We start from the raw sequence: 20,773 nt of genomic DNA on the forward strand, positions 1-20,773 counted from the left end.
ATTTATTCGATAGCTGTGTCTTTTGATCTCATAAAAGGGCAAAAGTAAGTACCATTTTATGCTAAAGTTTTGTCTCACTATTTTTTCATAAAGACATTTTATGGGGTGTCATGGCAATAATGACAACTACCGTAATAACAATTGCTTGAAGAATTAATATAAAACAAAATCAGCATGAAAGAGATTTTTTTAACTAATGATACGCAAAGGGAAAGTTTTCACACTTAATGGGCGGTGGTGGAGTTCAATAAACTCTTAAACGAAACACGTAGGACCAATAGTATTAGTAATACGAGCAAGAAGAAAAATCTAGCGCCGCCCAGCTGGCCACTTTCTGAGTTCAGAAACGACACGTCGTTTTACTTGTTTGAGTTTAAAAGGCAAGGCTTTCAATTTTGAAGCACTGCCACGCACGGGAATGAAGGAAGGAAGGAAAGACAGCAGAGCTTTCCCGTTACATATTCCTTCCCCCTCCCACCTTCCCAACAGGCCGATTTCACATTTATAGTTTTTTTAAAAAACAAAAAAACAAATAACCAAATTATTCAATGTACACTTTCTTCTCCTCCGTTTTTTTGTTTTTTATTTCCAAAATTGGATTTTAAATCCTATTTTTCGAATCAAATGTTGGCAGGAAGAACGATGACCAAAAAAGCCCCGCCAGTGGCCACGCGCCACGTGATATGGCTCAGCTGGAAGCTTCTGATTTTCCTCTCCGTCGCGCTCTGCGTCTTGGCTCTCCTCCGCCTCCATTCCCAACCCGACCCTTTCTCTTCTTCTCAATCTTCTATTTCTCTTGCGAGATCTCGTATTTCTCGAGATAACGTCTTCACCGGCCCCCCAAAGATCGCCTTCCTTTTTCTCGCGCGCCGTAATCTCCCGCTTGATTTTCTCTGGGGCAGTTTCTTTGAGGTTTTTGCTCTTCCTCTGACTGATGACTTTCGCGCTCTTTCTCGAGAAAGTAAACTGGATCATCTGTTGTTTGTTTTTTCAGAACGCTGATACGGCTAACTTTTCAATTTATATTCATTCGGCGCCGGGATATGTGTTTGATGAGTCAACAACGAAGTCGCATTTTTTTCTTGGTCGACAACTGCCGAATAGCATTCGGGTGACTATTTGCATTCGCTTCTGTTTGGTTTCTGAGAAAACGAAAGAAAATGATATGAACTTCTCTCTCTTGAACTGTATATAATATTGTTGAGATCGGTCGTCAATACAGGAATGCCTTAGTTATTAAGTTATTTTTTAATTTTGGGTTCAATATTTATATAGGTGGGTTGGGGAGAGTCGAGTATGATCCAAGCAGAAAGATTGCTATTTGCAGAAGCTCTTGAAGATCCGGCAAATCAGAGATTCGTTCTTCTCTCTGACAGGTTTGTTCCAATCCAAAGCAAAAAAATATTTCATGCATGTGGCTAGCATTATTTAAATCATTTTTATTCAATTCTAGTGCATTATTTGCTACTTTTAATTGAAAAAAAAACTTGTTTATGACGGTAATGAATGTGATTGTTTCTAAGGTTGTTTTCTTGTATGTTTGCAGCTGTGTTCCCCTGTACAACTTTAGCTATATATACAAGTATTTGATGTCCTCTCCTAGGAGTTTCGTGGACAGGTAGGTGGGTCTGTCTATGATTGTTGATGTGCCCACTACCGTTTCTCTTTAAGATAGTTGAATAGCTATGAGTATTGTCACTATTTCATTTATTTTAGCTTTTTCTTCTGCTTTTTTTTTTGGAGTAAATTGCTAGCTTTTTATGCACTTTGTTGTCATTCATTGTAGCTTTCTTGATGCTAAAGAGGGCCGATACAATCCGAAGATGTCACCAAAAATACCAATGAAGAGATGGCGAAAAGGATCTCAGGTGATCAATCCGCTTACACAGCTCAGTTAAAAACAATTATCTTAGTTTCTGGATTCATTTTGAACGTTTTTTAACTGGTGAGTAGCTTTGTGCTCTACTCTTACTGGATTTCTGTGGATAATTTCAGTGGATCACCGTGATAAGAAGACACGCAGAAGTAATTATAGATGATGAAGTTATTTTTCGAGTCTTTCAAAAATATTGTAAGGTATGATTCGGGCATTTTGTGTTTTGAGTTTTAGCGAATAGCTGTCATTCGGGTTATATTAACTTATTTAGTTTATTTGTATTTCATACTCATTTAATCCTCCTGTTTGTCTAAGATAACAATATAACTAAGAAAGTGCTTTCACTTTGCAGCGACGCCCACCTCTAGATTCCAGGAAGGGAAAGCTGAATCTTGTAAGTGCTAGTCTTACCCAATTGAAGTACAGAAATTAAGAACTTGGCTTTCCAAATACTTGCTTCCACTCATGTTTACCTTATGTAGGTTGATCTTTAAAGTTAGTAAGTGAACAGTATTGGTATTGTGCTTATGTTTTTTAAAATTAGGTTATATAGATGTAATCTTAAAGACACCCAAATATATATATATATTCCTGACGTTTGTTCTGAAAATCCCTTGCTTGATTTGTATATGTGAAGAGGATTACTTCTGTATGATAGTTTATTTTGAGTCAATGCGTATTTTCAGTAAGGAGTGATTGTTGTTGAACCTATGCTTAATTCTGAATGCAGAAACTTCAGAAGCAGCACAACTGTATTCCAGATGAACATTATGTGCCAACATTGCTTGCGGTAAGCCATAAATTCGCATTTTGGCATATCAAACTATCTTATAATACGCTCAAACATACTCATGTTGTATCGGGGTTGAGTGGATTGTTTAGATCCATATCTTGCAGTAGTTCAGGAGTTTATTTCAAGTCCTTATATATTTTTTTTGTTCTGTATATTTTTATTAGATGAGTCAGCTTGAAGATGAACTTGAACGAAGAACGTTGACCTATACTGTTTGGAATCAGTCTGCAAATAAAATGGAGAATAAAGATTGGCATCCTGTTACTTTTAATTATGCAAATGCTAGCCCTAAAAAGATCAAAGAAATAAAGGTATTATATTGTTGGCTTTGTATTTCTATGTGGTTACATATTTACAATGGTTTCATAAAGAGCTTCTTTTCCGATTTGTCTATTTTTCCTCCAAAAAATGTTTATTTGCTGCGTAAAGTACCTTGTTTGTCTCTATTTCCCTGCCTTGGAAAATGTTCAATTTAATGTTATTAGTGATACTACCTTCAGAAAATTATTCTTTGTATTTAATTTGCAATCAAAGTATTTTTGATACTACCTTCAGAAAAGTATTAGTGATACTACCTTCAGAAAATATACTCTACTCTTTATAGAAATGTTACATCATTTCTCTGCAGTATTTTTGTTCTTGTTCCTTATTTGACCAAATGATCTTTACTAATCCTGCAGAAGATCAACCATATATACTATGAGACTGAGTTCAGAACAGAATGGTGCCGTACTAATTTTACACCTGTTCCCTGTTTTCTGTTCGCAAGGAAATTTTCTCAGGGTGCTGCTATGCGCCTTTTGAGCGACGGAGTGCTTGGTCGCTATGATGCGTCTGCATTGGTAGAACCTCCTCCTTGATCATTTGATCATGTTCTTTACTGTCAACTAACGTAGTTGAAAAAAAAATCATAATTTTAGGCACTAATGGAAATCATCTTAGAGATTGCCAGATTTCTTATACCTCTACATCAGATCTTGAAACTCAAGCTATTTGTTGCTGCGGCTAGTCAAATAATGTTTACATCCAGATGAATTGGAAGATGGGATCGTGGGAGGGAATAGGAGAGATGGTAGGTAGTGAAATAGCATAATTTAGATCTTGTGAGATAGGTTTTATTCATCATAATGTGACACGTTATTATTACGCTGATACATTCTATACATATTGAAAGAGTACAGAAGAATTTTGCCCCACTTTCACTCTGCTACTCCTACTTTAATCATATCTTAACTCGAGTGAAGGACAGTTTTAATCATATCTTAATTCGAGTAAAGGACTGCGCTGCTGGCCATCATATATGGTAATTTTGGGTGGAGTAATTTAGTGCTGTTGAATGTCTTTTATTACTGACCATTGCTACCTTTTCAAGGCTGGAAAATACCTTCCATTATTCACATTAAAGAATTCATCCGTGTTGTTGTATGCATAGAGTGATGTATTGTATTTATAATTCCAGTAATATTTTCCCACTTTCTTAGTTTCTACGATAGCATTGCCTCCTCACTTCACCTTCCTTGGCAGTAAGAACTTTTGTAGAAGAAAGCTTAACGAAGGCAGAACTGAAAACCTTGAAGAAGTAGTCTTGATCAGTAGCGAATCTTCTAACAATGGGGTTGGTCCGGGGATCTCTTGAAATGCTTGAGTCGATGCCAAACAAGGCCTTACCCATTAAGAGATCTTTAAAATATTGGTTATCGAATGCAAATGGGGTGGAGTCAATGGGCACAAAAGTCAGATTTGTAAGAGGAACTCTTGTTGGGCATTTCCATTTTAGGAGTGCTTCAAATCCCAAATTCATCTGGTCATTCGGATTTCCATCATACAATGTACTTGCGATGTTTATGCAATGTCCTACGCCAAGTGTATGTGCACCTGTAAACAATAATTTTCCACATATTATACTACTAATTTAAAATTTTTCAACGCTAAATTTACCATTACTCTACTTACAAACAAATATAAATAAGGTAGTTAGCAGCTAAAGTCTCTCTTTTTTTACAAGTGTAGCATTTAAGTCTTATTTTTTATTGCTAACAAAAGTCATTAACATTACATAATTGGGCACATTTTTCCTAAGCTGTTATCCGTCCATCAAAATAGGTACTAAACATGAATGTTATGGACTATTACCACTAAAAATAAGATTGAGGAACATAAATGCTTCAATTTTGAATCTACGGGAACTTTAGCCAAAAATTTCTATATAATTAATTATTTTTTTTTCAAGAAAATCAAACTCTATAATTAACATATAACAAAATATTTCTGAGATATTTTAAAGGGCTATTAACTATCCTAGACAAATTATGTTCTATCAATGTATAATCCCATATTAATTTTTTTAATACAAAACTAAGACAAAATATTTTTTTTTACTATATATCAACTTATCTATTTTTTCTTAATATCATTTAAATATTATATCTTTAAACATTTTTATTAATTAAAATAATAAAAATTCATAAATTTAGAGAGAGAAAGAAAGAAAATTGAATAATTTAAAAAAAAAGTTTAAAATAGCTCTAAAAATCTATAAATGTAGATAAATAAATTATTAGATTTTTTATATTAATAATTTCATTCTCTATATTTATAGATTTTTTTAGAACTACTTTAAATATTTTTTAAAAGAAGATATTCAATATTCTTTCTTTCTCCAATTATGTATTTATTATTTTCTATTATTTTAATTAATTAAAATGTTTAAAGATATAATATTTAAATAATGTAAAGAAAAAAAATAGAGAAACTGATATATATATAAAGTATTGTAAAAATCTTATTTTGTTATAAGTTTGTAATTAAAAAAATTAATATGAGATTATACATTTGTAGAACCTCAATTTGTTCAAGGTAGTCAATAATTGGCTACTAAAGTCTCAGTTACTTAAAAATTGAAGCATTTAAGTCCTAATTTTTTTTTTGTGGTAATAATTTCTAACATTCATGTGTAATCCTTATTTTAACAAAATGATAACAGTTAGAGGAAAATATGCACAAATTATGAAACGTTAACAACTTTTGCTAAAAAAAAAAAAATTTAAATACTACACTTGTAAAATGAGAGTCCCTTCAACCGCTAATTACCCTAATATATATATGCATGAAAAACAAAAATAAAATACAAACACACAAATGAGTTATTAGAATAAGATGACCTGCCCAAGTAATTTTAAATTTTTTAATAACAAATGTTCTTTTTCTCCAAAAAAAAAAAATCTTCGTTTTAATATATATTTTTTATAAGTAAATGTATTGCTTCTGGGCCTGCCCAACTTTTTATTTCTCTCACATACATCTACAATTTATTTTGGCGATAAAATTTTATATAGTAAAATAACCTTAAGACAAAATAATATCTACGGTAGAAAACACATGGTTTAGAATAAACACATCTTCTATATAAAAAAGTGTGGAGATAACTGAATTTTTTTTTGGGTTTAACCATTTGTTTTTGTTAACGTTAAAGAAATATTCTAAATATACTTTTAAAACTAATTAAAAATAAATATTTATTCATTATATTAATATAAATATAAATATTGTAATATATCATTATTATAATAATATATAATACAAAATTAGATATTTAATAATATATTAATATAAATTTAAATGTTATAAAATAATATTATTATAACTTAATACAAAATTAGATATTTAATACTTATATTAATATAAATTTATAATATTATAAAATATCATTATAATAATAGGAGTATTCTATGGTAGGAGTTTCAAAAAGAACCTCATTGGTTTTAGGCGCGATTTTATTTATGATCGTGTCTATTGTAGTTATTTAAAACATCCGGTAAATTTTCAAAAAATTCTAAATAATTTATAGTGCCGAAAACTAAGTTCAAACATGTTATTTTTCACGGGCATAAAAAATTAATCATGCGTGCAACTACCTATTTTTAAACTAGTTTTCGACACTATAAATTATTTGGAATTTTTTTAAAATTTACAGGATACTTTAAATAATTACAATAAGCACGGTCATAAAAAAAAATACACCAAAAACTGTTCACGGGTTAAAAAAACAAAAGAACTCCATCATTATGGCTTTTTGAAGCCCCTACCATAGAAATTTCCATCATAATATATATAATACATAATCTTAGTTTTTATCAAAAAAATTATCATTTATCTTTCAAAAGTTGAAAATTAATGTTAAATTTTTTTTTATCGCTACACGTTAGTTGTATCTTGAGTGAAAAATAAAATAAAATAAATAAACACTACTATAAAACACATTTTTTATGACTCAACTTTTTCTTTTTTTTTTCAGTAGTGGAACTAGGTAAACAACATCTAGAGAAGCGGAGAGTGAGATAAAAATCTAAAAAGAGAATATGAATGAAAAACTGGAAAAGGAAGAGAGAGAATAATGTAAAAAAAATAGATAAATAAAACAGGATAAGAATAATCTATGAAGAAAGAAGTGTAAAATAAAAACAATGATTTTTTGTTAATTGAGTAAAGATAAAAGGCAAGAATAACAGTTCTTTAAATTTGTACATATTATGTTGGATTTGAAAATGCACCATAATAACTATATATGGTTGACTAAAACAAATAGACTGACAACGTGTTATAAGCAGATAGTACTGCTCTCTATTTTTTTCAATATGAAAAGAAATCGTACTTCTACCCTTCATTTTCATTAAATCTCGTTTCCTATTTACATTTAGTAGGTTTCCCCATAGGCCCACCACATTAATTTGCTTTTATATGTGGTACGTGTTTTATGCACGTGTTTTTGATATCACTAAAACAACCCTTGAGTTTTTGACAGTAGTAGTAGCTTAGTAGGGGCTTAAAACAATCAATAGACACAATAAGATTAGAATGTGTTTAATAGAGAGGACATGATAAAAAGCTTATACAGGTTGTAACTGTATAGCTCATCAAAGATTTTAATTTTAATCAATTTGAGCTTCAATGAAGAGTGACTCAATTTTGTGTAGTTAGCATTAATCCTTTATATATATATTTATATTTTTTTCAAGGCTCTGCCTAATATTTGAATGGAAAAATGAAAGGAAAGAAAGAGTAGTGAGAAAGTCAGTCAAGTCATTATTGTTTTGCTCCTTACCTAAAATGGAAACCGATTCCTCGAGGGACATTCCATGGGATGTGAAAATGTGAAGTAATTTGTTGACAGATATTCCTGGTCCTGGAATATTTGCATCAGCCTGTTGGGAACTACTACACACGACTGAGTCTTTTCTTCCAAGAGGGATCTTGATTTCAGGTCCTCCTGTGAAAAATACAGACTCTTTGGCAGCCAAAGCTATTATATCCGCACAAGATACCTGACCAGGACACTTGCTTTCCAACACACTCTTTATATGGTTGATCATATCAAGCTTTCTAACACCAAAGTTTCTAAACGATTCCATTTCAGAGTTACAACTTAAGTCATGGGAATTTAGCAGAATAGAAGCATCACATCCCTACAAGATTAACATAACTCAAAATGATGTATGAGCGTGTGTGTGTGACCAAACCAAACCAAAGAAGCATGTACAAACCAAAGAAAACAAATATATATATATATATATATTTATTTACCTGAAGTTGACAATCGTGGAAGAGGAGTCTTATAAATGCTGGAGGTGAGCTAATATCAGACAAGAAAATCTTTATCATCTCTGTTCTCACTGTGCTTTCTACAAATGGGCAGGAAAACTTATAGTAGTCAGAAGCAAGTCGAGCTTCATGTGCTCTAAACAAAATCCCCATACTTGTCACTACTAACAAGAGAAATGAAGTTCCCATTCTTTCTTACTCTCCTCTATTTTTCAAGAGGGAGTCCTAATTATATATATGCATTAAATTTTAGAAGGTGGATTTATCTTCTCCTAATTTCCTTCTTCTTTTTTTTTTTTACTTTTTTGTCTTGGCATCACATCTTCTCTTATTAATTTGTATTAATTTGATACCTCACATCACATGTATTAATTTGTCTTGGCTTGTGAAAAGAGTTATTATAGATACTAGACTATCTCCAATGTATCATTTAAATATAATATCAAATTTAATAATAATAAAAAAAAACAAATGATATTTAATCTCATATTATACTCCAATATATAATAGCATTTTAAGATGTAAATGGATATTAAAAAGAATAAATTTTCATTAATGATTATTCAATTAAATAGATAAAAAAAAATTAATTTAAAATTCTCTTATTAATGATAATTGATAAATTAAATATTTTAAAATTAATTGACAATATTATAACTAAAAAAGTAAAATATTTTAACAATGATAATATTATAATTAAAAAATGTGTATTTATTGTTTTATTAAATGTGTATTTTTGGCACTCATTCAATAAAAATTCTAAAAATATAGCGTCGAATCACAAACTTTACATTATTAAAAGGAAAATAGGGCCATATATTTATTGATTGGAAAATGAAAGCACAAATGCTATTAAATACGATAGGTACAACAATACCTAAATTAAAGCAAAAAGTCACAACTTTCTAGACTACACATTCCCCCCGAAATCTTTAAAAACTTTATTATCTCTTCCCAACCACGAAGACAGAAATATAAAATTGCCAGTTTCTTCTTTCGACCCTATCTATCTATCTATCTATCTATTTATCTACTGTGAGAAATCAGCATCAAACTGTAGCAAAGATGGATTGGTCTGTTCCAATTTATCAACATATCAACAGAAAGAAATAAACGTAGATGAGGAATCATTTATGTATCGTTGTATTGGATGTAATATATCACACTATCAAAAAAATTTACAGTCCTCACTTGTCAGACGCATTAAGTGGTGACACTTACTCCTTGCCCCGCTCTATAAATGCAAAGCTTTCTAATGAGTTGGTTTAGTATGGAGATATAATCTCTTTTGACCACGAAACATCACATGCTGAACATGTTAATGTAATTTTCTGACAGAGTTCTGTGAGTTTTCACAAGAAGTCTACTGCAATTATCAATACATGACACGTAATGAGATTCCATCTGTATAGATATAGTATAGAAAGTGATATGGGCTCAATAGAGAAGTAACTAGTCTCATAAAAGAATCGATTCTTGTAGAATGGACACGACTCATAGAAATCTTTAAATTGTTTATCAAATTCCTCACGACACTTTTAACGGATTAAGGAGCATAATCAACTTCCAATTACTCGAAATTTTAAAATGTGAAGCACAACAAACTCACTATTTTCCAAAGGCAATCATGAGCCATACAAAAACTTCCCAAGCAATTCTTATATAAAAACACTTATCACAACATATTTTGTTTTAAAGAAAGTAAGCATTGGAACTTCAACTCTACATAACCATTATTATTTACTACACAAGTTTTTACCTTTTCCTCATCCTTATTCTCCACCATCGATTTAGATTAGCTCAAGATCAAACTTCTTATTTTTCTCCCTCATTGACATCTCATAAATTAAATCCAAAAATTAAGGATTTCAAACAATTTTGCTTATTCTTACTAAGCATTATCTATTACATTTAAAAAAGAAAGAAAAGAAAGAGTAGAGCCAGGAAATGAAGTATAGGTTAAACAAGTGAATGTATAGGTTTAACGGAAAAAAATGGTTAGAAAGGAAGTGATTACCATTGATAAGAAAGATAAGGACCTGAGATGAGCAGTCAGCAACAGCTAGGACGACTGGCTTCAAGAGGAAGATGAGCTACACTCTTTGCAATTCCACAACTAGAACTTATCTTCCATAGCATATGAATTATAGAAACATCCCATGGCATATTGGGAATTGTATTGAGATGACAGTGCTTTACAACAATTTTAGGCCTCTCTCACCCATACGACACTTTCTAAAACACTTTCTTTTTGGCTGGTTAATGTCGCAGTTTTCTCATTTCCATCCTTAATGCTTTCAATGTTGATACTATATCTTCAAGTCGAGGATGTGAATTGTGACTTGTGTAAAATGTCTCTATAGTCCCATGTAACTCAATAAAGCTCCAGCCAGGTAGTTTTTTCAAGCCAAGAGACCTCATTTGGGCCCATGTCTCACCAACACCTTCCCATCTGTTCATTGATGCAAAGCTGTGTGCCAATTGCACATAGTTACCAGAATCCATAGGTCTCAACGTGAGAAGATGTCTTGCAATAACTTCACCAAGTTCCACATTACCATTCTTCCGACAAGCATCAAGGAGTATACCTAAAACTTCTACAGCAGGTTCTGCAAACTCTTGCCCGTAGAATTTATATGCCTCCTTTACTCTTCCAGCTCGACTGAGAAGATCAACAATGCAAGCACGGTGTTCAAGGTTTGGTGCGATACCAAAATCCTCAGTCATGGACTGGTATATGCTCAAACCTTGGTCAACAAGCCCATTATGACTGCAGGCTGATAGGACTGACAGAAAAATCACATTATTTGGTTGAATCCCAGTCCGTAAAAATTCTGAATACATCTTCAAAGCAGTTTTCCCTTCTCCATGGCAACCATATCCGGAGATAATTGTGCCCCATGAGACCATGTCCTGCTCTGACATTTCATTGAAACACTTCTTAGCATTCTTCAAGTCACCACACTTTGAATACATATCAACAAGAGCTGTGTCCACCAGGATACACGGTCTAATACAGCTTCTAATAACAAAATTGTGGATCCACTTCCCCTGATGGAGTGCCCCAATAGATGCACAAGCTTGGAGGAGAGAGACAACTGTTAGTGAGTCTGGTTTTTGAAGTGTTGTTCGCATCTCAGAGAGGAGAAACAGGCCCTCACACAAATGGCCATTTTGAGCATATCCAGCTACTATTGCATTCCAAGAAACCAAATCTCTTTTGCTCATTCTTTCAAAAACTACACGGCTTTGTTGCAGATGCCCACACTTTGCATACATGGTTACAAGAGAATTCTGGGCAGGGATATCTAGAGTCATTCCTTGCCTTAACACATAGCAATGAATTGATGTTCCCATATCAAGAGAACCCAGCTTTGCACAAGCTGCAACAGCGCTAGCCACAGTAGCAGTAGATGGCTCTATCCTTGATTTTAACATCTGGGAGAAAACAGTTAATGCCCCATCCGCACAATCATTCTGTACAAGTCCTGAGATCATTGCAGTCCATAAAACCACATCCTTGTTTTGTATCCGCTTAAATATCTGAAAGGCGGTATCAATACTCCTGCACTTCATGTACATAACTAAAATTAACGTTTCAACATGGCTATCCAATTCAAATCCATTTCTTAAAATTTTCCCATGAACCAATTTTCCCAATCTAAGATTACTCTGTGTTGCGGCTACAAATACTACAGGACCAAACGTCTGCTTATCGGGCTCTATACCTTGGGCTCTCATTTTATTCAAAAGGTGAAATACTTCTCTGACATTCCCATTTTGGGAATAGCTCGACAACAAAGAATTCCATGAAACTATGTCTCTTCTAGTCATATGTTCAAACACTTTCCTACCTTCTTCAATGCCTCCACATTTGCCGTAAACACTTAATATGGAATTCATCAAAGTAACATCACACTCAAAACCATATGAAATTGAACAGCCATGGAAACACTTGACATAGGTAAGCTCCGAAGCTATGGGGAGCATGCTTAACAATGTAATAGGATTGGGTTGAATTTGGTGTCGCCTCATTTCACTGAACAATAATAATGCTTGATCAAAGTCGCATGCACGTGAATAGCAGCCAATGATAGAAGTCCAAGGAACAACATTCCTCACAGGCATAGTGTCAAACACTTTGCGGGCGTGGCGTACGCAACCAAACTTAGCATAGAAGTTAATCAAAGACGATGCAATGTAAGAATCTGATGAAAACCCATTAACAATAACACATTGATGAAACGAAAGGCCAAGTGGAAATCTGTCGAGATACGTGCAAGCTTTAAGCAAACTAGGGAATGTGTGAGTGTCTGGAGGGGTGTTATTTTGGAGCATAGATGAGAACGTTAAAAGAACATGATGGTGAGATCCTTGGGACGCGAGGCGGTTGATGATAGCATTGAAATGTATGGTGTTGGTGGTTTTGGCATGTTGAGGCACAGTTACTGATAGTGGTTTCAGGGCGCCATTAAAGAATGAAAGATTTAGCTTGTTCATAACTAAACTCACTGACTTAGAAAGAGAGAATCATAATAAATACATAGCGATTACAATTCACTTACCCATTAAGAGATGTTTAATGGATTGGTTATCAAAAAACTCATTCTTGTTGAGTTGGGCGTACTACAGCTGCTTCAAACCCCAAATTCTCTTAAGAAGCCTATTCAAATTCATTTGCCTGATCAAAAATTTAAACCTGAGGAGCTTTTTCGACAATTTCTTGGACGTAATTCTCGCCGAAGACCAGTGTCGTAAACCTGACGGAGGAGGGAGACGGGCTTGGTCTTGCGCACTGCCACGACTCGGACCGACTGGGCCGCACGGCCGGACCGTTCTGCGGCCTGCTGGACGCGCTGCAGCACAAACTGAAGATTTGCGGCTGCGACGGCATCCATGGAGGCGGAAGTGGCCATCTCTTACCCTAACCCTCTTTCTTCTTTCTCTTGCTCCAGATTGTTCGGTTCGGTATCAGTAACAGCAATAGGAACGTAATACGGTGCGTTTTGTCACAGGTGTCAAGTGTTTCGCTGATCAAAAGCGACCATAAACGTCGACGTATTACTTTTTAAAAAACAAAAAATACTAATGCGCTTTATTAGAGATTCTTTTTAAAGATTTTTTTTTAAAACAAAAAAAAACTAATGCGCATTATTAGAGATTCTTTTTAAAGATTTTTTTTTAATTTTATAATATCTTTATTTATTTTAAATTTTGATTCGTAAATAAAAATAATGACCTATTTAATCAGCTAAGATATTAAATTTTAATAAATAAAAAACTTATAATAATAAAATTAAAAATCTAAAAAAAATCATAATTACAAATTTAAATAAACTGTAACCTCCAATCAAAATTTAAAACTTAAATAAATACACCTCTTCTCATATTCATGCTCTCTTAAATATCACAATCACACACAAGTCTGATCTCCACCATCACCATCACCACCAATCAACATGGAAATTCCTATGGATATGTTTTTGTACGATATACTACCTAGAACATCATTAAAAACAGTGGCAAGTTCTAGATTACTCTCAAAGAGAATAAATGAAGCTACCTACGAAAGATATTTCATGGAACTTTTTCATAGAAAAGCTAATATAGTTTCGGGTCTTCATGTACTGAATCTTAAGAGTAGTAAATATCACACTAATTACTTCTCCGTAGACCCTTCTTCCACCAAACTATCACTGCGAAGTTTTCTTCCTTCCAATATTAAAATCGAAGCAGCCACCAAACAAGGTCTTCTCCTCTGCACTGATTTTTCCAGTTATCCCAATTCAAAATACATTATTTGCAAGCCAACAACCCAACAATGGCGAGCTATTCCAAACCCCAAAACTCGTTATCTTACTCATAAATGTATGATGTTTACTATAGGATCCAACCCCCTTCGATACAAGATTGTTAGATTCTCCTCCCGTAACTTTGGTGGTGATTTCATCAAGAATAAATCTGGATGTTACGTCGCTATTCGATGTGAAGTTTTTGATTCTAAACTTTGGACTTGGAAGTGTTTGGATCAAACAATCAATTTACCTTTTCGAGAGGCTATTAGTTATGGATCAATGGTTTGTATATCAAGATTTCTATACGCTCTTACCAACAAGAATAGATTATTTATCTTTGATACAGAGAATGAAAGCTGGGAATTTTATAATTTAGATCTTGATGATGAAGCATACAGTAATACTACTGTAAATGCCATTTATCGACTTCTGGAGTACGAAGGAAAACTGGGACTTCTTTGTAGGTTGAAAAATGATGAGTTTGACTACTACTCTATGCAACTTTGGGTAATTATAAAGAAGAGTGGAACGTCGTGGAGTTGGAGCTTGCGAAAAAAAGAATGCCTTCCAATTATTTCCAACAATGAACGTTATTCGTCTTTAATCAATTTTTTTAACAATGATTTGGCAGTGATTATGGGATTTTATAATATTATATTTTATGATTTTATGACTTCAGCTTCAAAGATTGAAGTAGAGATATATACACCAATGATCGATCAGATTTTTCTAGTCGAATCTGATTGGCTCCCAGTTAGTCTTTAGATTTGGTGTTTACTTTATATTTAAGTCGTTAATTGTTTTTATTTTTCTAGTAGAATGTTTTTTTAAGGGAATTATTTACTCTCTTTAACATTTCTTCTACAATGGTTATAATATTTTTTTATTTTTTCATTTTTTCATTTACTCTAACAAAATATTCTTATATTTAACTTAGACTTAAATAAAATAAATAAAGCAAGCCTACAAAACACATCACACTTCAAATGGGCACAGAAAAGGCTACAAATAGTCCTACTAGAAGCGCTTACCCAACCAAGGACAAACATCCGCCATCCAGCATCAACTCATATTTAACTAAAATACAAATAACATATTTTTTCTAACCATCTATAAATTTTTTTGTGATATAATTACAATTAAAAAGAAAAAGTCAGATGGTCAACAGTTAAAAAAGATTCCATCCAACCATCCATTACCTTAATGTAATATGTATTAGGAAATTATTGTTTAATATTGTTTAAAGGTGCACATGCATGATGAACTTGGTAGGACATTGCATAAACATTGTAGACAGAATGAATGAAGAGAGAATTTGGGGTTTGAAGTAGCTGTAGTACGCCCAACTCAACAAGAATGAGTTTTTTGATAACCAATCCATTAAACATCTCTTAATGGGTAAGTGAATTGTAATCGCTATGTATTTATTTTTTATTTATTATGATTCTCTCTTTCTAAGTCAGTGAGTTTAGTTATGAACAAGCTAAATCTTTCATTCTTTAAATAACCTAATTTGGTGACAATATCCTCTAACACAAGCCTGCTGAATTTACTCTTCGAAACTTTGTCAAAGTAGTCTATTTGCTATTTCTCATATCTTTTATTACCAATGGGCATCAACCAATGCCCCCATAATGCAATTTGACTGTAAATAACCCTACATTTTCACCCGTGTAAATTAGCAGTACAATGTGCACCAAAGCAACAGTTCATAAGGGAAGCAAACTAAATCAAAAGTAGTAATAGTAGAGAAAATAGTCAACAAAGAATCATATGCATTAATTTAGTCCACAAAAAATGCCAAAACCCCAAAATTGTCATAGAGAGATTCTCACAAAAATCCATAGGTATGGACCCTACATTCTATTCTTAAATATGCTTTAAAGCATCTCCACCAAACCCTTTACCCCAACAAAATTGATATAAAAAATATAAATTTTTTTTTAACTCATTTAGAACCCCCAAGACACAGACATCAATTTTGAAATGAGTTCTAGCAAACTTATCGTATGCCGATGGTGGGTCGTTAGGTCCTACGTTTTGCCATAGTGATTGTCGTCGGCTTCTGCAAATCGCTTCATCTTCCTTCTTCGTGCGAATGCTTGTGCCCTACCCCTTTGTTTTCTTCACGTTTGCAGGAGCTCCATAACCAAATTTGACATCTATTTCATTTTTAAGAACAATGTTTTGTTAAATTAGTTTTCCGGTGGTTAAGTTTTTATTTATATTTAGTTATATCCGTTTTATTTTAAAAATAATATTGATGTGGCATTCATTAAGTGACCTGGACTGTTTAAAATTGCATGGACCAATTATATATTGCCACGTGTATTTCTGCATTAGACTTGACGACCAGGTACCTACGAATGCCAAGAATTGTTGAGAAAATGTATTTTTACAAAAAAAAAAAAAGTTCGATATTTAAGTGTTATAAACTAATAACTTAATTATTTTCGCAGCAAATATCCATTTTATATGTATCATTACTTTTTTTTTTATAAAAATATATCATTAAGTTTTAAACTATTATATTTTTGTCCTTTTTAAAAAAAAAACTAATATATGTCGCTTTTCCTCTACCTTATTTTATTACTATTTTTTAATTACAAAGAATTCTTATTATTTTATATTTTTTAATTACCAAATGATTCATTGGGAATTATATACTACTGTCTATAACTCAAAATAACAACAAAAATAAAATAAAGACTTACACTAATTTTATATTTTAAAACTATAATTCTTAACGAAAGTAAAAGGTATAATTTTACTACATATGATTCAAAACAATTTTACTAATTGATCGTGTTTGTGATAAAGTCTTCCAAAATGGAGAAAAAAGAGCTGTTAAAAAAATTAAAGTGCGAAAATTGAATATGGAAATAAAGATCATGTAGAAGTATACATTTCGCTATTCAATTCAACAGCCTGTTGAATAATTTTAGATTTAACCCATCTGTAAATTTCCAGTGACACAGAAGTAAGAGCCAAAATTACTAGTATTGCTACATAACTCCATTTCCATTTGGTAGATTGATTTTGATTAATGATCCCTATAAATATATCTGCTATTATTAGACCTATTAACACATAACCCATAAGCCGATGATAAATCTCCCAGCTTTTCCGGCAACAATGATCATACTCCTCTTCTCTCTTCGGCTGCCAAAAAATGGCAACCATCTGATGAAAACAATCAAATATATCACATGATATAAATATATTGACAAATTAATAAATATATATATATAAATCAGTTGAAAATTTAGTTAATAAAATGATTACTTACCTGTACAGTTGTGAGGGTAAAAATAATGATACCAAGAATTTGATGTGATTTAAGCTCGTGATTATGCCCTACCAATATTCCAATAAGCCATCCCAATGACCCGAAAACATATCCGGCGCTTTGACACATTATGTGATATGAATACCATTCATTCCATTGAATGGGAAATTTACTAAAATACCTTGCTATTATTACCCCAACAGGCAGTAGAGTTCCCCATCCTATGATTATTAGGATCTCATAAGCCTGATTTTTAGATGTACATATACATGGTTAAAAATTCTCTCCAAATAATAGTAATATATATGAACATTAATTAGTGGGAAGGAACTGAAAATATATATATATATATATATATACGTTTTTTGAAGCTAGCCTTCATGGTCAATTGATCTTACGTTTCTTAGATGAGGATGACGCAGGTTGCTTTGACCTCTCCATGATCTGAGATTTGTTGTCACTTCTGTATCTTCATTTCTTTGATGATCAGAAGAATAAGCAAACAATTTTGTATCCATAATCATATTCATGGAGCTTGTAGCAATGATACAATGTAGGTGGATAATTAACCAAATGAAGATTATGAGGCAATATTTAAAACTAGTTGTCATGTTCTTTGTGGTGAAAGAACGAAGAAAAAGAAAAAGAAAAAGAAAATAGTAATAGGGTATCGAAAGCTTAACTTTGACGATAACGAAATCTCAATTGGGAGAATGAGCTTCTATATCATGAAAGGAAATTAAAGAGAGAATAATTATATAATAATAAAATATGCATTAGGGTCATTATATTCCAATGTAGAATTGTTGGAACAATAATGTATACAATCATTGATGTTATGATGATGGCTTTGGAAATGTTTTAAGTACTATATTTTGAGAATATGTGCTTTCCTTAGCAAATTGGAGAATCCTTTATGTCTTGTTTTAAGAGATGTTGAATCATTAGATTTTATTCCCAGCTTTCCTTTTTCTTATTTTGTCACATCTTTATTGCATGCACATGCTTTTTCTTTGTTTCAAACTATTCTAAATGAACCCTTATGAGGGTGAAATACATTAATTTATGGTCATGGTCATTGGATGGGGGAATTTAAGACCCTAATTTATGGTCATGGTCATTGGATGGGGGAATTTAAGACCCTAAATAGGAGTGATTTGAGATTAGAAGAGAAAAGCCCATCACCCTACCTAGCCTAATCGATCACTTGAGAAACTTGTTAGGGGCTTGTCTCTGTTTTTGCTATATGGTTCAGAAAACAGAGCAATACTATCTCGAATTAAATTCAATTTTAATCGAATCACCTACCTAATTTCAATATCTCAATATATATCTAACTAATAAATATATAGGTGGTACTTTATTTAAAATGATATAATTTTTATTTTAGACTAATTCTCACAAACTTTTATTGTTCAAATTGAATGTGAGAATTGGCGTAGAACATAAAATTCTATTTTTATTCTCACTTAATAAAAAACACTACTTTGACATTCAAATAAATAAGATAAATAATGTAGAATAGTGATTTTTTTTAACTAAGTATATCATATACACACCATATGTGAAAAAAATACAATAATCATAAAAAATATTATATTAAAAAAATCAACATAAATAATATAGAAATGTAAAAATTATATTGAACTAGAAAATACATATAATATATAATCTTATGTTGCATTTGAAAAGCAACCCTATAATTGGAATTTAGTGTAATTTAGAGCAATTACTCAAATTTGTATGTTTGTTTGACCATGTAATTACAAAGTAACTATATAATTAGAGATATTAATTGAGAGATCCTAATTACACTTTTCAATTCTGATAGCCACTATGAGAATTGAGTGTGATTATACTATATAATTACTTAAATAGGATCAATTTTAAATAATATTTATTACATAATATTATTTTAATACGTAACTACTAACTATTTTGTCAAACATGACTTTAGAATTCATAAATATTTACTACTTGACATCAACACATTTTATATTTTAAATAATAGTATAATTAGTAGGATATGTAATTACTACCTTATTAATTACACCAACTAGTAATTACATAATTATACGTCCTTAATTAATACAAAAGTGAATTATTAGCTATAACTTACAAAAACATAAATATTTTGCTACTAAAGTCCACTTATTAGGCCAATTTAATATCAATACAATAACAAAATAAAATTTAAAGAAAAAAGAAAAGAAATTTTTTAGCATCACGAGTGAAGTATAATAAATAATATAAATTGCATACATGCATGTATGATGCATGAGTCATGCACGAGATACACCACCCACTATTATACTAAATAAAGTATGTATTTTTCATGAGCAAATCTTAAGTAATCACAATTTCGGTACAAACACAATAATGCATGATAATTTTTTTTGTTGCTAAAATCTTTTGTACAGTACATTATTTAGGCTATAAACCGAATGCAGACCCAAGGAGAGTACTTTTCTTTGTGTAAAAGCAAACAGTATCTTCAGAACAGTTATTAAGTGATATCTAAGCAGTCTTACGAATTTAGACCACACAGAAAAAGACAGAGCCCTAAACTTGCACATTCATTTTCCCATTGTCAACTCTCCCTCTGTGATCAGCACTTAATTATTTTTCCCTATAAATAAAAACTCCATATGTGCATATGCTCACACATCTAAACACAAACACTCTCCCTTTTATATTTCTCTACATACATACATATTACTAGATATGAAGCTTGTCCTACTAGTATTGTTTTTCTTGACAATACTACTGCTAGCCAATAATATAAATAATGTTGGAGCAACTACTACATCTTCGGATGATGATGATGATGATGATCAAAGCATAAGCTCACACGACACAAAAGAAGATCATCACGATCACTATGAATTATTATCTGAGGAAACTAATTGGGTACGAGGTGGTGGGATGATGATGAAGAGCCGATTTCTTGCGCAGAAGAAGATGACATGTGACAAGTTTCCAAGAGTTTGTCGTTTGAAGAGCAGCACTGGGCCAGATTGCTGTAAGAACAAGTGTGTGAATGTGAAGACAGATCGGTTGAATTGTGGAATGTGTGGGTACAAATGCAAGTACCCTGAGATTTGTTGCAAAGGGAAATGTGTCAACTCCTCCTTTGACAAGAAGCATTGTGGTGCTTGCAATAACAAGTGCAAGAAGGGTCACTTTTGCGTTTATGGGATGTGCGATTACGCATAATCATTAATTAAACAATCTACTATATATATATATATATACTACATATATATGATTTATTATTGATTGCCATATATAACACATCAACGCATATTATTTTTATTGATCATCATTGGCTAATTAATAATATACGTCACAGTTACACATTATATTCTTGCCTTTGTTGTATTGTTGGAGAATTAATAATTAGTTATAGTTTCTTTATATAG

General features: G+C 32.0%; 6 protein-coding genes across 10 annotated transcripts; 3 read left to right on the forward strand and 3 right to left on the reverse strand.

Annotated features, from left to right (window-relative positions):
• Positions 1-396: 396 nt before the first annotated feature.
• On the forward strand, positions 397-3,865 carry LOC133794878 (glycosyltransferase BC10-like). 2 transcript variants are annotated; one of them, XM_062232313.1, is made up of 12 exons: positions 397-550; positions 635-912; positions 995-1,111; positions 1,276-1,376; positions 1,547-1,618; positions 1,787-1,868; positions 1,996-2,076; positions 2,229-2,270; positions 2,607-2,666; positions 2,834-2,980; positions 3,350-3,511; positions 3,590-3,865. In XM_062232313.1, the coding sequence occupies exons 2-12, from the start codon at positions 643-645 to the stop codon at positions 3,701-3,703; spliced, it is 1,248 nt and encodes a 415-aa protein (XP_062088297.1). In that variant the 5' UTR covers positions 397-550; positions 635-642; the 3' UTR covers positions 3,704-3,865. The 2 variants fall into 2 exon arrangements, with proteins under 2 accessions (XP_062088297.1, XP_062088296.1); XM_062232312.1 differs by having other exon boundaries at positions 405-912.
• Positions 3,746-8,718, reverse strand: LOC133794879 (peroxidase 29-like). The gene is made up of 3 exons (XM_062232315.1): positions 8,250-8,718; positions 7,771-8,131; positions 3,746-4,544 (listed from the first exon to the last, which is right to left on the reverse strand). Exons 1-3 carry the CDS (start codon positions 8,454-8,456, stop codon positions 4,147-4,149), a joined length of 966 nt encoding a protein of 321 aa, XP_062088299.1. The 5' UTR covers positions 8,457-8,718; the 3' UTR covers positions 3,746-4,146.
• LOC133794876 (pentatricopeptide repeat-containing protein At4g04370) lies at positions 8,249-13,278 on the reverse strand. Of its 4 annotated transcripts, none has more exons than XM_062232310.1 (3): positions 10,285-13,278; positions 9,489-9,633; positions 8,249-8,347 (listed from the first exon to the last, which is right to left on the reverse strand). In XM_062232310.1, the coding sequence occupies exon 1, from the start codon at positions 12,765-12,767 to the stop codon at positions 10,527-10,529; it is 2,241 nt and encodes a 746-aa protein (XP_062088294.1). In that variant the 5' UTR covers positions 12,768-13,278; the 3' UTR covers positions 8,249-8,347; positions 9,489-9,633; positions 10,285-10,526. The 4 variants fall into 4 exon arrangements, with proteins under 4 accessions (XP_062088294.1, XP_062088293.1, XP_062088295.1 ...); XM_062232309.1 differs by having other exon boundaries at positions 8,252-8,347; positions 9,459-9,633; XM_062232311.1 differs by lacking the exon at positions 8,249-8,347 and having other exon boundaries at positions 9,132-9,633; positions 10,307-13,278.
• A 448-nt stretch (positions 13,279-13,726) lies between these two features.
• Positions 13,727-14,827, forward strand: LOC133795091 (uncharacterized). The gene has a single exon (XM_062232543.1). The coding sequence runs from the start codon at positions 13,727-13,729 to the stop codon at positions 14,825-14,827; it is 1,101 nt and encodes a 366-aa protein (XP_062088527.1).
• A 2,048-nt stretch (positions 14,828-16,875) lies between these two features.
• Positions 16,876-18,129, reverse strand: LOC133794880 (cytochrome b561 and DOMON domain-containing protein At5g47530-like). The gene is made up of 3 exons (XM_062232316.1): positions 17,750-18,129; positions 17,352-17,597; positions 16,876-17,245 (listed from the first exon to the last, which is right to left on the reverse strand). The coding sequence occupies exons 1-3, from the start codon at positions 17,960-17,962 to the stop codon at positions 16,952-16,954; spliced, it is 753 nt and encodes a 250-aa protein (XP_062088300.1). The 5' UTR covers positions 17,963-18,129; the 3' UTR covers positions 16,876-16,951.
• A 1,933-nt stretch (positions 18,130-20,062) lies between these two features.
• On the forward strand, positions 20,063-20,636 carry LOC133794881 (stigma-specific STIG1-like protein 1). Its single transcript, XM_062232317.1, has one exon. It carries the CDS (start codon positions 20,076-20,078, stop codon positions 20,565-20,567), a length of 492 nt encoding a protein of 163 aa, XP_062088301.1. The 5' UTR covers positions 20,063-20,075; the 3' UTR covers positions 20,568-20,636.
• Positions 20,637-20,773: the final 137 nt, after the last annotated feature.

This window comes from Humulus lupulus, chromosome 8, assembly GCF_963169125.1.
Source record: "Humulus lupulus chromosome 8, drHumLupu1.1, whole genome shotgun sequence".
In the NCBI taxonomy this organism is placed as follows: domain Eukaryota; kingdom Viridiplantae; phylum Streptophyta; class Magnoliopsida; order Rosales; family Cannabaceae; genus Humulus; species Humulus lupulus.